This window comes from Microcaecilia unicolor, chromosome 3 (genome assembly GCF_901765095.1).
Source record: "Microcaecilia unicolor chromosome 3, aMicUni1.1, whole genome shotgun sequence".
In the NCBI taxonomy this organism is placed as follows: domain Eukaryota; kingdom Metazoa; phylum Chordata; class Amphibia; order Gymnophiona; family Siphonopidae; genus Microcaecilia; species Microcaecilia unicolor.
Window position 1 is genome coordinate 400,440,282 of NC_044033.1, and position 15,983 is coordinate 400,456,264.

The 15,983-nt window shown below is 40.3% G+C and overlaps 1 protein-coding gene across 1 annotated transcript in view; it reads left to right on the forward strand.

Annotated features, from left to right (window-relative positions):
* The window catches only part of LOC115467061 (cysteine-rich venom protein-like), a 129,871-nt gene that overhangs the window by 31,875 nt on the left and 82,013 nt on the right, over nt 1-15,983 (forward strand). Inside the window, exons 2-4 of the mRNA XM_030198736.1 lie at nt 3,163-3,225; nt 8,410-8,532; nt 12,656-12,746. Coding sequence (XP_030054596.1) covers nt 3,163-3,225; nt 8,410-8,532; nt 12,656-12,746 — 277 coding nt within the window. The remainder of the gene's footprint in view (nt 1-3,162; nt 3,226-8,409; nt 8,533-12,655; nt 12,747-15,983) is intronic.

Genomic DNA, 15,983 nt, shown 5'->3' on the forward strand with positions numbered 1-15,983 from the left:
CACTTGGCCGACTTTACTTGGTCCATTTTTTTTCTTACGACCAAGCCTCAAAAAGGTGCCCGAACTGACCAGATGATCACCGGAGGGAATCGGGGATGACCTCCCCTGACTCCCCTAGTGGTGACTAACCCCCTCCCACCCTGAAAAAGCTACTTTAAAACTTTTTTGCCAGCCTCAAATATCATAGTGAGGTCCATCGCAGCAGTATGCAGGTCCCTGGGTGGGGGGGAGGTGTGTGCTTGTCAGCGGAGGCATAGCAAAGGCATGGACGTCCTTCTTTCAAACATTTTGGACGTCCTGAACTGCCCCCCCCCCACACACACACACAGGGATGGCCAAATTTCAAGGGCATGGAGTGGAGGAGTGGCCTAGTGGTTAGAGTACTGGTCTTGCAATGCAGAGGTGGTCAGTTCAAATCCCACTGCTGCTACTTAAATAAATAAAGGGGGTGTTAGAGGCATAGTAAAAGCATGGACACCCTTCTCACAGAAACATCCACATTTTGGACATCCTCAACTGCCTCTCGCAGGGACAGAGGCATAGCAAAGGTGCCCAACACCTGGACGTCCTTCACCCATATTCAAAAAAATGGACGTCCATCTTTTTTTTTCAATAATACGGTTTGTGCCGGCCAAATGCATCAGATTTGTACGGATTTGAGCTGGGTGGTATCGTTTTTCAGCGATAATGGAAACCGAAGGCGCCCAGCTCAAAAACGACCAAATCCAAGGCATTGGGTCGTAGAAGGGCAGGACAGCAATCGGGCACCCTAGGGGGCACTTGTAAAACATAAAAAAACAAAAGTAAAATACCTCCCAAGTCCATAGCTCCCTTCCTTTGGGCGCTGAGCCCCTCAAATCCCCCCAAAACCCACTGCCGCTCAACTCTACACCATTACCATAGCCCTAAGGGGTGAAGGGGGGCACCTACATGTGGGTACAGTGGGTTTTGGGGGCGGTCTGGATGGCTCCCATTTACCACTACAAGCAAGGTTGCCAGGTGGAAAAATTTTTTCTCACCCAAAACAGCCTAAATCCAGCCCAAAACCCGCCCAAACTCAAATCCCACCCCCGACACCCCACCCCCGCGTCATCACCCCGCCCCCGCCGTCATCGGCCCCGCCTCCCACGTCATCGGCCCCGCCCAGAACGTCATCGGCCCCGCCCAAAATGTCACTAACCCCGCCCCCCCGCGGCCGAAAAAACCGCCAAAAAAACCCACCCAAAAACCAAAAAAGAAGCCCAAAAAACCGCAACCCGCCGCGGGCAAAAATTTCCCGCGGTGGGTCGCTGAAAACCGCCCAATTGGGCGGTAAAACCGCCCACCTGGCAACACTGACTACAAGTCGAACAGGTAAGGGGGATGGGCCTGGGCCTGGGCCCACCTGGGTGAAGTCCACTTCACCCACTAACAACTGCTCCAGGAACCTGCATACTGCTGTCATGGAGCTGGGTATGACATTTGAGGCTGCCATACAGGCTGGAAAAAAAGTTTTTTCAAGTTTTTTGGTTTTTTTTGGTGGGAGGAGGTTAGTGACCACTGGGGGAGTCCGGGGAGGTCATCCCCGATTCCCTCCAGTGGTCATCTGGGCAGTTGGGGCACTTTTTTGGGACTTGTTTGTGAAAAAAATGGTCCAAAAAGTGACCCAAAATCGCAGTAAAACCGCCTTTCTTTTTTTGATTATCGGCCGAAGGCGACCATCTCTCCTCTGCCGATAACTACGCCCCAGTCCCGCCTTTACCACGCCTCCGACATGCCCCTGTCAACTTTGGTCGTTCCTGCGACGGAGTGCAGTTGAAGACGCCCAAAATCGGCTTTCGATTATACCGATTTGGTCGCCCATGGGAGAAAGACGCCCATCTCCCGATTTGGGTCGAAATATGGGCGTCTTTCTCTTACGAAAATAGGCTGGTCAACCTCTCACATAATCATTTTCATCCTGTTTAAATTTTGGGATTTATTGTTTCCATTGATCCTGATAATAAGTATCCATTTGTTTCTGATATTCCTGATGTTGTTGAGTAAATACTAAATATTTCTGCATATTTTTTATTTGACTTTCTTTCTCCTCAATGTCTTTAGCTATTGTTCTCTTATTCAGAATATCAATATTTAATAACATGAGATATTTGAGAGTATTACATTCCACCTCTCCACATACTCCTCTATATCAAGAAACTGTTTCTGTATATAGTGTGGCAGAATGCAACTCTGCTCTAATCAACATCTTTTTCATTTTATAAACTTCAGTCCAATCGAACTATTAACTGTCTCCCCTGGGGTGTCAAATAATTGAGTACTAGACATAATCTTTGTGTTAGCTTCACCTGAGTGTCCTGAAGCTGAAATATATGAAATAATGGACATGTACAATGCGTGGAGTGGACGAGTGGCCTAGTGGTTAGGGTGGTGGACTTTGGTCCTGGAGAATTGAGGAACTGAGTTTGATTCCCACTTCAGGTACAGGCAGCTCCTTATGACTCTGGGCAAGTCACTTAACCCTCCACTGCCCCATGTAAGCTGCATTGAGCCTGCCATGAGTGGGAAAGCACAGGGTACAAATGTAATATGTATATATAAACAGTAACCACTTTTGATATAGTGAAGGCCATGACTGTTTTCTGAGCACACTTTTTAAAATATATTTATGTTTTATATAATTTTGATAATAACTTGAATTGTTTAAAGATATTTGTTTTATTGCAAACCACATTGATATACTAGGTGGTATATAAACTCCTTAATTAAATAAACATGCATAAATGGCTAGAATACCAGCATTCATGCATGTACATGCCTTCTAATTTTAGTTGGTTGAATAAACAGATTAATCATTTAACTTAATCTGGTGATCGTGCTGGTTCAAAATTTGACCCATATTGTACAAATTTCTACAGGTTGTTTTCCTCTTCTGATCCAACTTCCCTCCTCCCAACTTCATCCATTTCAAGAAAGCCTCTCTCTAACATGCCTAAAGGTTGTTGACATCAGTGTACACTTTTCTCTGCTCTGATTGCTGACATTTTTCTAACAGGGCAATCTACTTGTGTTTATTCTGGTACAGCCCCTTGAAAATTGTCCTTTATTAATCATCTTGATTTCCTTTATAAAGCAATTGAAAATATTTGTTATTGAACATATTATCTTAATTTCTTTTTGCAGATGGCTATGTTGACATTGGTTCTGCCTTTGGCTGTTTTGCTGCTGCCGCCATCTTTTGGAGTGGTATGTGTGTAATTTGCATGAATTTCATTCAAATGAAATATAATTTTAAAAATCTGATATATGCATCCTAAAAGGAAAAACTTCTGAGCAAAGACTAGTAAATACACAGTGGCCAGAATTGTTGCATACTGCAAGAACCACAACTTATCTCCATCTCTTTGTTGCAAGGTTGAGAGTGCTACAGAAGTACCAAGTCCAACTTTTAAAGAATAGTAGAATCAGGTTGTGTTCATGACATGGGGATCAATTGACTAAAATCCTACAGTTTTTATGCTTGCTAACCCAATTTAGCACCCATGCTAATGTTCTGTTCACTAAAGCCTGAATGCAGGGATTCCAATCCAATCCTCAGGACACCCAGTCAATTGGATTTTCAGGATATCCTATAGTGTGTGTTGACAAAGACTTGCATAAACTGCCTCCATTGTAGCAAATTTATCTCATGAATATTTATTATGCATTTTATGAAATTCACATTACAGGACTGTCCAGAGAACTGGGTTAAGACTCTGTATCATAATGGGAATAATTTCATAAAGCATTTTCTGCATGTAAAGTACAGTTTACAGGGTGAAAATGACTCATAAAATTGAGTAGTAGTATGCCATCAAAACATAGATACACAAAAAGATAGTGCCCACTTTTACACCCCATTCCCAAAGGTTTAATTTGGGTATAGTCTGGGAAAGGGTGAGTTGTGTGAATTTCATAAAGTATGTTCATACATTACATGTTTACATGGAGGTAATTTTATAAGCTTTGTCTATATTGCGAGCATATACAAAATGTTTTTGTTTTCTTTGTAAATAAAAGTGCAGAACTGAACTTTGCTGAGGGAGTAGTTTGAGTAGAATAAGGGCAAATTTCCAACCAACATGTTCATTTTATAAAATATGCAGGTATGGATATAGACAACAGGCACTTGTTTAGACTTTCTACAGAGAAGATGTATGTACATATGATCATTGTCATGCTATTACAGCTAGTTCTGTGTGCCTATTTTATAAAGGTGCATGGGTGCTTATGTTGCCTTTATTAAACATACATTTTTTTAACATTCTACACAGGCATCCTGTTATAAAATAAAATGCACAGAGTATATGCAAACATTTACATCTGCCTTGGAGGAGGTGTAAATTTATGCAAGAGAATTTGTGCACTTCTGAACGTTAGTCTAGGAGCCTGCTTTGCAAAGGTATGTAGACATCTATGTTGCCTTTATAAATTAGCCTACATAATCCTCCAGTCTAATCATGCATATAATTAAATTGACACAGCAGAACAATGAGCAGACCAACAACTGTAGAAGGTAATAGCAATCATTTTTCAACCAAATAAATACTTATGCCTGACGTGGACACATTTCACCAAAAAGCTGCACCAGAGGCAAAACTGTAGTACAAATCAACAAAATTAAAATCTTTACACTAATCACACTTTACATACATACTCAATTGTGGAATGCTCTACCCAAACAAGTAAAATCTACCCAGATCTACCTAAACTTTAGAAAATTATTGAAGTCAGCACCGTTTAAGAAGGTTTATTCCCCAGGTTCAACATAATCCGAATTAACTCTTACCATTAATATGATTCAAGGACACTAATTACCCATTATTATCATTTACCTATTGCTGTTTAATTGTTATTCTATCATACTTTCAATTGTATAATTGTACCTCTTGTACTGTAGCCTTATTACAGATTTATTGTAAGCCACTTTGAGCCTGCAATCAGTGGTAAAATGTGGGATATGAATGTAATAAATAAATAAATAAATAAATAAATAAATAAATAAATAATCATATTACATAAAAGTAAAAAAAAATGTTCTAAATAATAAACATGTAGCTCAGTAATAATACTTAAAAGTAAATCTGTCACAGCTCTGCCGTGCCTTCTGCCCCAATGCACCTTCTTTCTGTGGGTTCCATGGCATCCCCTGGAGTGGTGGTCCATTCCTGTGACACAGCTCTACATGCTGGCCGACGTCAGCTACTTAGGGCTTGCATGCCCACTGAAGACGCCATTTTGTGATCTTGTGGCAGCGATGTCGGAGGACCCCATAGGAAATGTCACTTCCTGTTTTTCAGGATTTAAAGAGCCTCCCGACTTGGTTCCGGTGCCTTCATAAAAGATCTTCTGGTCTGCAGCAGTTTTTTCCTTGTGTGTCTTCTGTTTCAGCCTTGTATGCCATGTTCCAGTTCATGCCTTGTCTTGCCATCCTAGTTCCAGTCTCGATTGTGTCCAGCCTTGTCGTGCCTTCTACAGGCTCACACAGTCAAGCCTGTAACATCAGGGAAAGAAAGGAAAGGATTTTATTCCACATTCTTATTCATGCCCAAAAAGACAAGATTTAGAGGACATGATAAAAACAAAGAAACAAACATATTATACCCAGAAAATCACAAACAACAATAATTCCACACACGCTCTCTTTCAACTAGTTAAATCCTTAACCAATCCCTTGCAGATGACTGAAGAAACAATCTTACCTCCGATGCATTTGCGGATTATTTCCAGTCTAAAGTAGAGAATCTGCTCAAGTCTACCCAACACCACTTGTTTAATAGGGGGAACCAGTTTGATATCAGTTAGGGATTTGAGAGATCTTCTAGGTTGATCTATTTTAGACTCACATTGGGGATTATGCAGGTTTGGTGAACCGGAGAAATTTGAAGCATTAGATTGAAGCACATCAGTAGAAAAAAGCAGTTGTCATTTATAGATAATTATCCTGCTTATTTTTTAAGAATGGTGCCCATCTTCCGACACAAATTGGGAGATGGGCGTCCTTCTCCTAAGGTTGCCCAAATTGGCATAATCAAAAGCTGATTTTGGGTGTCCTCAACTGCTTTCCGTTGCGGGGACGACCAAAGTTCAAGAGGACGTGTTGACAGTGTACAGAAGGCGGGATGGGGGCATGGTTAACAGATGGGCGTCCTCGGCTGATAATGGAAAAAAGAATGGCGCCCCTGACGAGCATTTGGCCAACTTTACTTGATCCATTTTTTTTCACAACCAAGCATAAAAAGGTGCCCGAACTGACCAGATGACCACTGGAGGAAATCAGGGATGACCGCCCCTGACTTCCCCAGTGGTCACTAACCACCTCCCACTTCGAAAAAAAAAAAACAACTTCAAAAACTTTTGTCTTTTTTTAGAGTATGTCCTTTGCTATGCCTCCATCCCTGCAATGGCAGTTGAGAGGACGTCCAAAATGTGGATGTTTCTGTGAGGAGGACATCCAGGCCTCCAACAACTTTTTTATTTATTTTTTTGATCACAAGTAGCAGCAGTGGGATTTGAACTGGACACCTCTGGATTACAAGACCAGTGCTCTAACCACTAGGCCACTCCAGTCCCTTCAAATTTGGCTATCCCTGGGGGGGGGGGGGGGGAGGTATGTGTGTGTTAGCGGAGGCATAACGAAGGCATGGGCGTCCTTATTTCAAACATTTTGGACATCCTCAACTGCCCTCCACAGGGATGGCCAAATTTCAATGGTGTGGAAGAGTGGCCTAGTGGTTAGAGCACTGGTCTTGTAATCTAGAGGTGGCTGGTTCAAATCCCACTGGGGTGTTGGAGGCCTAGCATGCATGAATGTCCTTCTCATGAACATCCTCAACTACTGTCACTTCCCCTCCTTAGGAAGGAAATTGTGTGCAAATGAGCTAACAGCAAGCAGCTCATTTGCATGCAAATTCCTTCATGCATGCCCGTTCTGGTAAGGGAAGGGCTTTTTACATTCAGTTAGTGGGACCAGTGCACTACAGATGCTGGCTCCTCCTAAGACCAAATGGCTTGGATTTGGTCATTTCTGAAATGTGCATCCTTGCTTTCCATTATCGCCAAAAACCGGGGACGACCATCTCTAAGGTTGACCTAAATTTCATGATTTGGGCATCCCTGACCATATTATCAAAACGAAAGATGGATGTCCATCTTGTTTCGATAATACAGGTTTCCCCGCCCCTTTACAGGGCCGTTCTTAGAGATGGACGCCCCCGTTCGATTACCCCCCTCTATATCTCTTCAATAGATACTTACATCTTTGTATTTTTACAACTGTACATTTATATGGTTCCATATTTGAATAATTTGAATTCCAGATTGTGTGTACACACTGTCATTATGTTATGAAATGTCATTGTTTATCACTGTGCTTTATTATTGTTTTTTATATTTTGTTTAAAGTGGCAGTGAATGTATGTGCACACATTTTATGAGATAGGAATGTAAAATGTGCAATGATGGTTTCTGTAGCAGATCCTGCCTGCTGAACTCCTGCTGACTGGGTCTGGGCCAGATATTCAGTGATAGTTAACCAGACAATGCCAGTAAATATCTGCACAGACCACTGCAGCACTATCCACATAGTGCCTGGATGGTCCGGGGCAGAGCAAAGACAGAGCTGCAAACTTTCTGGTCACCACTGACATTCAGTGCAGGTCCCAGATCTGGGCAGCATAGACCACAAAAATGGCAGTTCTAACTTACCTGGATAGCTATATGGGTACCTGCAGTCAGATAATTTCCAACAGCCGTAAAATACCTGGATACTCAACATCTGCAGCCATATATGGCCCAGCACTGAATGCCCAGCAGTAGAAGGAATCCCCCCACCCCACCACACACAAATCTTTTTTTTTTGTTACATTTGTACCCTGCACTTTCCCACTCATGGCAGGCTCAATGCAGCTTACACGGGGCAATGGAAAGTTAAGTGACTTGCCCAGAATCACAAGGAGCTGCCTGTGCCTCAAGTTGGAATCAAACTCAGTTCCTCAGGACCAAAGTCCACCACCCTAACCACTAGGCCACTCCTCCACTCCAGTGTTCTCCCTAGAAATTCTTTCCAGTGGGATGGCATGAAGGAGTTACTAGGTGGGGGCGGAGGAGAATTGTGCACTATTATCAAATGCTCTCTTAAGGTAGCCAGTAGTTAGTCAAAAAATCATCCTGGTGGGGTGCCATTAAAAAGGTCCTTGAAAGAACACTGAACATCATTGACAGTGAAATATCAAAGAGAATGCACTGTAATGCTGATTAGTGACAGGAAGTAGAACTGCATCCAATGTAAGTTATCAATTTCTATATATTTTCTATGAACAGATCTAATCAATGAATTAAGTACTACATAAAACTACATCTTAACACACAAAATTCATTTTACTATTGTAGTATACAGAAGTACCATTTGAATCAGTGTCAACTGACATACCAGAAGTCCAACAATCGATTATTGATATAACAAATGACTTCAGAAGAAATGTGGACCCACCAGCTAAAAACATGCAAAGGATGGTAATATAAGCATGTTCCTGAGTTATTACTTTTTCTCTTTTTCTGTATAAATGATTGAAAACTCACACAGTTCTTACTGAATTGAACAGTGTTTTTTTTTTTTTAAGAAAGTTGCTGGTTCTCATATGAAGGGTCATCTTTGTAGGAGGAATTGGAGAATGTCCAGTGCCCTTTACTCCCAAAGTGGTGTCATCTTCCAGACATTAGTAACTGTCCCCTTCCCATCCTCCCTCCTACAAGCAGGAGACAAAAAAAGAAGAGCACTCTTATCTTTTAGGACCTCCCATATTACCATGACATGGGGAAAACACTGAGGAATGAGGGAGATGAGAGTCACAGGGAATGATAGGCACCATTGATGCTTTTTGCTTTCTCTTCCCCACTGGTATTAGCCTCTTCTTCTCTTATCAGATTCAGGAAACTGTATATTGGTATGATAAAACATATACATGTTGGTAACGTAATGTACCTCATGTACTAACATGAGCTATCATGTTAGCATGAGGTAATGCCATAGATCTGTGATGGCAACAAATAGGTCCAATTAAATAGAATGGAACCTGCACTAAATTAATATGTGTTAATAGCATTACCACAGGCTAACACCACTGTGTACTTTATTATTTATTTATTTACTAACTAACATTTATATCCTCCTAATCCTAAGCAGTTCACAATTAAAACATATATAATTTATATCACAAACCCACATAAAACACAACTTCACACTGCTGCAATATTATATTCAATCACAGATAACCAGCTGAGTAATCAATAAACTCCATATCATCAAAAGCATAACTCCACATCTGACACTACTCAATAGGAAAAGCCTAAAGAAACAAACAAACAAAAAATGTTTCCATTGCTCTTTTGAGCTGCAGCAATGATGTACTCAACCTTAAGTACCCAGGTAAATTATTCCATAACACCAATCCTTTAATCACAGCAGCTCTTGTCTCTGCGTAATGAATTTGTTATAAGCCATCTAACCTTAATGTTCTTGCTTGCACCAAATATAATGATACAGGTAGCAGAATCGCTTTACATACCAGTGTCAAGATTTTATAAATAATCCTGTATACTGGCAACCAATACAATTGCCTCAACCATGTGAAATATGCTCAAATTTTTCAGAGCCCAGGATCAGCCATGCTGTAGAGTTCTATATAACCTGCGGAGCCTTTCTTTGAGCTTTTGAAATTCCTAGATACATTGCATTGCAATAATCCAGTTTTGTCAAAATAAATAGTTGTACCATTATTTGAAAGTCATACGCTGGCAGCATAGGTTTCAATTTACTAAATAACGGCATTTGAAAAAAAGATGATTTTATTCCTTGTCTGTCCAATTTGTTCCTGTTGACAGATGTGTATCCAAACTCACACCCAGACATTTCACCTGTTTAATAATCAACAATTCTCCATCCACTCTACAAACCAATGGAGGTAACAACTGCACATCTCTGCTCGCCAACATCACTTTTGTTTTACTCATATTCAGCGCCAACCCGAAGACAATGTTAATGATAGTAATTCAAATTGTAGAGAATAAAATGGTAACTAGATGGACAATTACTGATTCTGGCATTGTTTTGTATTGCTCTTAGTAACCACATAAAGTAGTGAGGCACGGGGCAAAAATGTTCAGTTCATTTTCTGTTTGACCCTTTTTTTTTTTTTTCCATTTTTGGACATATCTCTTTTAATAACCATGTTTAATATGTGCTAAATGCATTATTTCACAGGTTAAGATGTATTAGAATGATTTATCACACAGTAAAATGTTTTAAGGCACACTAATGAACCAAATGCATACTAACAAATGCACACCTCTGTCATAAAGGGCTGATGTCCTAAATCTATTAGCAAGTAGTGTCCTGCAGAGAATTATTCTGACCCAGCCCCTCCTATCCCATCAGGGGCCGATTGCAGAGGGGAAAAAAGTGTAAAGACTCCATTCCAGTACACGCAAAAACAAAAACTTGTACTTGAAGTAATGACACCATGAAAAAATAGATATACATCTTTACTAAAGTGCAGTACAAATTGCAGTTACCATACATTAGTTGCAAAAATTAATGCATAGTAACTACAAAGCTTGTGTGCCAACCATTGGGAGTCTGGCCAGCATCTGCCCTACAGCTATTGCACAGGACAGACCTTTACTGCACATTAAACAGTCTATTACTGATAGTGTGGTTGTATCCATGCTAAGGGGTCCTGACATCTATAAAGAAGACTCCCCCTCACACACACACACACACACACGCATGCATGCACACAGTCCTCTGACATCAAGTACAGACCCATACCCTCCAAGAATCTCCCACAGGATCTGTCAACATCAAGGCATCTTCAGACAATTCAAAATGTTGCCTTCAGGCTCTTATCACTCACTGCCTGTTTCATACCGGGTTCACTTTAAGGTTCTCCTGCATGCCCACAGACATTCTACTCTGGACTTCCATTTCACCTGTCTGCTCTTTTGACTCCTTATGTCCCTTCCAATACACTCCATTCTGAAGGAGAAAACTTATTGATCATATCACTGGTTTCCTGTTCTAGACTAGATTCTACCCGCGGCTTTGTCTTCCTCTACTTGGCTCTCTCCTTGTGGAGCTTGTAACCAGCTTTATTCATAGCGAGTCTTTCTACATAAATTTGAAACGGCTTTAAAGACCTACTTTTTAGAATCTACCTTTGGTGATGTGGTCAGTATGGGCAGCATCATAAAATATTTTGTGCACTAGCTAGGGTACACAATTTAAATTGGCAGCAAACTTCCATTGGACGTCAATGAAGGCCCCTCAATAGGGGTGTGACATGATCGGATTGTCGCTTACCAAAAAATAACTTTGCTGCAGTGTTCTGTAAAATCTGCAGATGCCTCAAAAATGATTTAGAACATCATGTATAAAGTAAATTACAATAGTCAAGCTGGGACAGTACCATTCTTGAATTACAACATTTTTTAATGCACATAACTGTCTCAGCTTGACAAAAACCCTTCTGTTGTGTTACTTGATTTGGATTTTCATAGTTGACTATCCAAGATTAAACCTAACATCCTCAAAGAGGATTCCAACACAAACTGTAAACCCAAGAATGTTAATGATGCACTAACAAATTCATTTGAAGGAGGAGAAAGGCACTAAATCTTTGTCTTAATGGTATTTAACTTATACTGAGACACCCACTGTTCTATTAAATTAAAATATCTTGTTATTTCTTCAATACCAGTCACAACAGAGTTTGGTAACTGAAAACGTATTGCAATATCATTTGCATATAAATAAATGTGATCCCCAGACAAGTCAAAAAACTTCCCCAGGGTCATTATTAAAACATTAAAAAGTATGGGGAGTAAAAGAGAGTTCTGAGGGACTGCCACAAGTCTGATTATTGCTGCCCCTTCTGAACCCAATAAACCCTCCTTCTAAAAATTCCATCAAATTATTCAATCATCAAACTCACCAATCCAAAACTGTCTAAGATTTCCAACAAAATAGAATGGTCCACCAAGTCTATTGCTGAGGATAGATCGAATTGCATTAATATGATTTGGTGGCAATGAGATATTGCTAACCTAATTAAGTAGTATTTCGGTACTAAAACCTATCTAAAACCACATTGGGTTTTTTAAAGCAGTTCATGCTGATCTACATAATCTTCCAACTCTCTGGACACTAGGCCCTCTATAATTTTAGCAAATAATAGAATATTTGCTATGGAATGATAGTTACAGGCTTGTTCTGGATCCAGGGCAGGGGACTTTAAAATAGGTCTCAATAAAATATCACCCAAACTGCATAGGAAATGACCTACTAGCAGATGCTCTACAATTGTGGTATAAAGCCAGACCTTGAACAGTGGAGGGGGGGAGTCATTAACATCATCCTTGGGCAAATATCCAGCTGGCAATAGGATTTGGAACATTTGCTGTACAAAGTCGAGAACTCCTCCATTCTTGGTACCACAAAGTCTGACTGTTAAATGCAGGATGATTTTGGGAAACTAGAAGACTGGGCCAACAAATGGCACAATAGTACATGAAATTTAATGTGGACAATAGTTTGTCACATGTAAACAAATCATTGAATAATACTTCTCTGTTTGTTAAGGAATGGAATGAAGCCATTGCAGATCAGCTAAAGGAGTGGGTACAAACTTGTACCTTTAACCATAGCACATCAAGTGAAAGAATATTTAACGGTGAGTATTTTTTTGTTTTATTTTTGCAAATGACATACAAATATTATAATATTTCTAGAGGGAAAAAAAACAACTTTGTGGTGGAATTCATTCCCTATGCTTTCAGATCTTCTCAGTACAAATTGCTGATTATCCTTCCATTCTAAAAAGTAAAACTGGAAAATTTCAGGGCTTTCTCTAGTTTTGGGACACTTGCTTTCTGGGACTTTATGCACAGAAATGTATCTTCATATTTACAGTTTAAAGCTGGTGTTAAGATTTTGTTTCCAGAGTTCTGTTAATAAATACTGTCAGCCAACACCCAATATCCTTGAAATGATGGCCAGCAGTTGGCACCCTGCTTCTTGGGGTTGTTGGGGTTGGTAATACTGTATGGCTGCTTAACGCTGGTAATTTTCTGATATGATGCTTTATGTAAGAACCCTGCCCTATGTTTGTGTCTGATTCACCTTCAAACTGCCATGATTTTTTCTTTTTTCTTTGTAACTTGTCTGTGCAAGCCATGCTGCTTTTATATAGCAAAGAGCAGTCAAAGGAATCAATAATCTGTATTAACAGGGACAGTTAAGGTAGGTTAAAAGTTGGTTTTTACTATACCTTAGTTTACCACAGAAATCACTAACATGCAGTATCTCAGTATCACATGCCAATGACTCCCATTGTACATGAATAACACAGCTTGCAATCAGCCTTGTAGGCTGTGTTTTTCATACTGCCCTGGAGCATCAGGCTGATAACCTGTGGCCTAGTGCTCCTGGGAAGTATATCTTAAAGGATCAGCTGTGGAAAACAGGCAGTGGTTCCCCACACTCTGAGATTCCCCCTAATGCCCCCAGCAAACAAAATACCATCCCCACCCCCTGAGACACCCTGAACCCCCAGCAACCAAGACCTGCCTCCCACTTCCAACACAGACCATACCCTCCTCCCCCCTCCTGATGGAGGTCAAGTAGGAGTGAACACCAGTTTTGAGTTATATTTCCAGGAAGAATGCAGCTTGCGGTGATTACTGCAAGCTGTGTTAATTGTTTTATATAATATGGATGTTTTGCATGCATTTCCATGTTTTTCATCTTATTATTACGTATCCTGTGGTAACTTAAATTAACATTCAATAAGGTACTATAATACATTATTACTGTTTAATGTGTTAAGAGGCAAATAACATGCATTATTGCCCTAATACAATTTAATAAGTACCCCCTAAATGTAATAATAATTCATTAAATCATATAACATTGGCATCTGCACATTCCCATTTGTCTCAATACACCACACCACATACTTCCCGATAAAATTCAAATTCTAGTTAGGTGAATTGGCAAGACATTAGCCGCAGCTTTATTAACCAATATAACTTAAAAGTTCATTTTCAACACAAACATTAGATCAAAATCCCCCAAGCCACACAGCTACTTGATGATGAGCTAGCTGCCCCCACTTATGCCAACAATCAACTTCCTTTTAACTCCTCCATGCACATCCCGTGATACTGCAGAGTTGTACTATTTCACATGGCGGTGCCACACACAAGATACAACTATATAGGCCTCTATTGAGCCCACATATTACACAATTATCCAGAAACTACTTATTCTTACATTCTCCCCCCCCCCCTCAGCTATAATCACCCAGTCCATCCTCCAGCACTATGTACCAATACCCCCCTCAATACAACAACCCCCTAACCAACGTGAGAGGGCAGGGCAGGACAAATGGACTCTGCCAACAATTTCCACCTGCCCCTCAACCTCATAAAACAAACTCCCTTCCCACCCAGCTAAAACTCATAATCTGCCTCCCAAATATTGCCACACCTCGACCACTCCCAGCCAATCCTCAGCCCACCCTTTGCACCTTACCAACTCCTAACCCACCAATCCTGCACAACCTAATCCCCTCCCTGTTTAACCCACCATTGCCCGGACTATCACCTAAATGCTTTGTACTTCCTACTTCCTTTCTCCTCCCCATAACCCACTCGCACCCAACTCTACTCTATGAAACCACCCCCTCTTACTAAGCCAGCCTTGTGAGAAGTGCTCAGCCAATGTTACCTGCCATCTATATTAAATGGAGGGCCTCTTTATCAAACTGACCTGCATGCTTATTAATCAGAATAGAAATATGTTTCAAATCTGGGTGCTGATCTACTTAAAAAGTGGAAATGTATGCAGATGGGGCTTCCATGCCAAAACAAACTACTGAGATGAATTTTGAATTTCTTAAAAAAAATAAAAACAGCTGTTATAAACATCTTTTGCTGGTTTCCTAAAAATAAAAAATCATTCTAGAGGCATGGTCATCTTTTTGACCAATTCCAGTAGCATGATTTCATACAAAATTTGCTACTGCTCATTTGCATGGGTAGAAAATTTTAACTCGGATGAGACCACTACTCCAGAGTAAATCTCATGGATTAGTAACATCATTTCATTAGCGCTCATAGAATCAAGGTCTAAAATGTGCTATCAGTTATACAAATTCTCCATTATTAGAGCATTGAACCATCAAAGTCAAAGAATTATTACTGCTACAAACATGACTAAAAGCCAGATTTTAGATAGACCGTGTATGTGAGAAAATCAGTGTACTAACATGTAGATAGTCTCCAGATGTGAAAAAAATGGCAGATTTCTGTCACAGAAATACATACATACATACAAAAACTTTGCACAGAAGACACATGTGGGGGATACTTCTAAATATAACAGGGCAGTACAAAATACAGGGTGTAAGAACTTTCTGAGAAGTTCTGAGAGAAGAGGACATTTTTCTGGCAGTTATTTTCTGTTCTTTGGCTACTGGAGAGGTAGCACGTCCAGCGACCTCAATTAGGTGTTAACTAAGGTGTGCGGAAGTAGAATATTTGCATAGGTTGCTGAGTTGCTTCAAAAAGCCTGTTTAAAAAAGGCCCCTTAGATTCAAAACTATATAAAGAGGAAAGGTCCCACTGAACTTTCTTTCTGAGAAGTTCTGAGAGAAGAGGACATTTCTCTGGTAAGTGAACACTATTTTGCTTTGTGCTTTGGGAACTTAAAGATTGGAGTTTAAAGGAGGAATTGTAGGTTAGTGATAGGCAAAATAAAAATATAAATATGCAAATTTTATCAACTAATCTCCATAGTCTTTTCCCCTTAGTTTTAAAAACTTCAGATCATGTGCTCCACTAAGGACTAGGTCTAGAATTTTTCCTTCTCTCGTCGGTTCCTGTACCAGCTGCTCCATAAAGCAGTT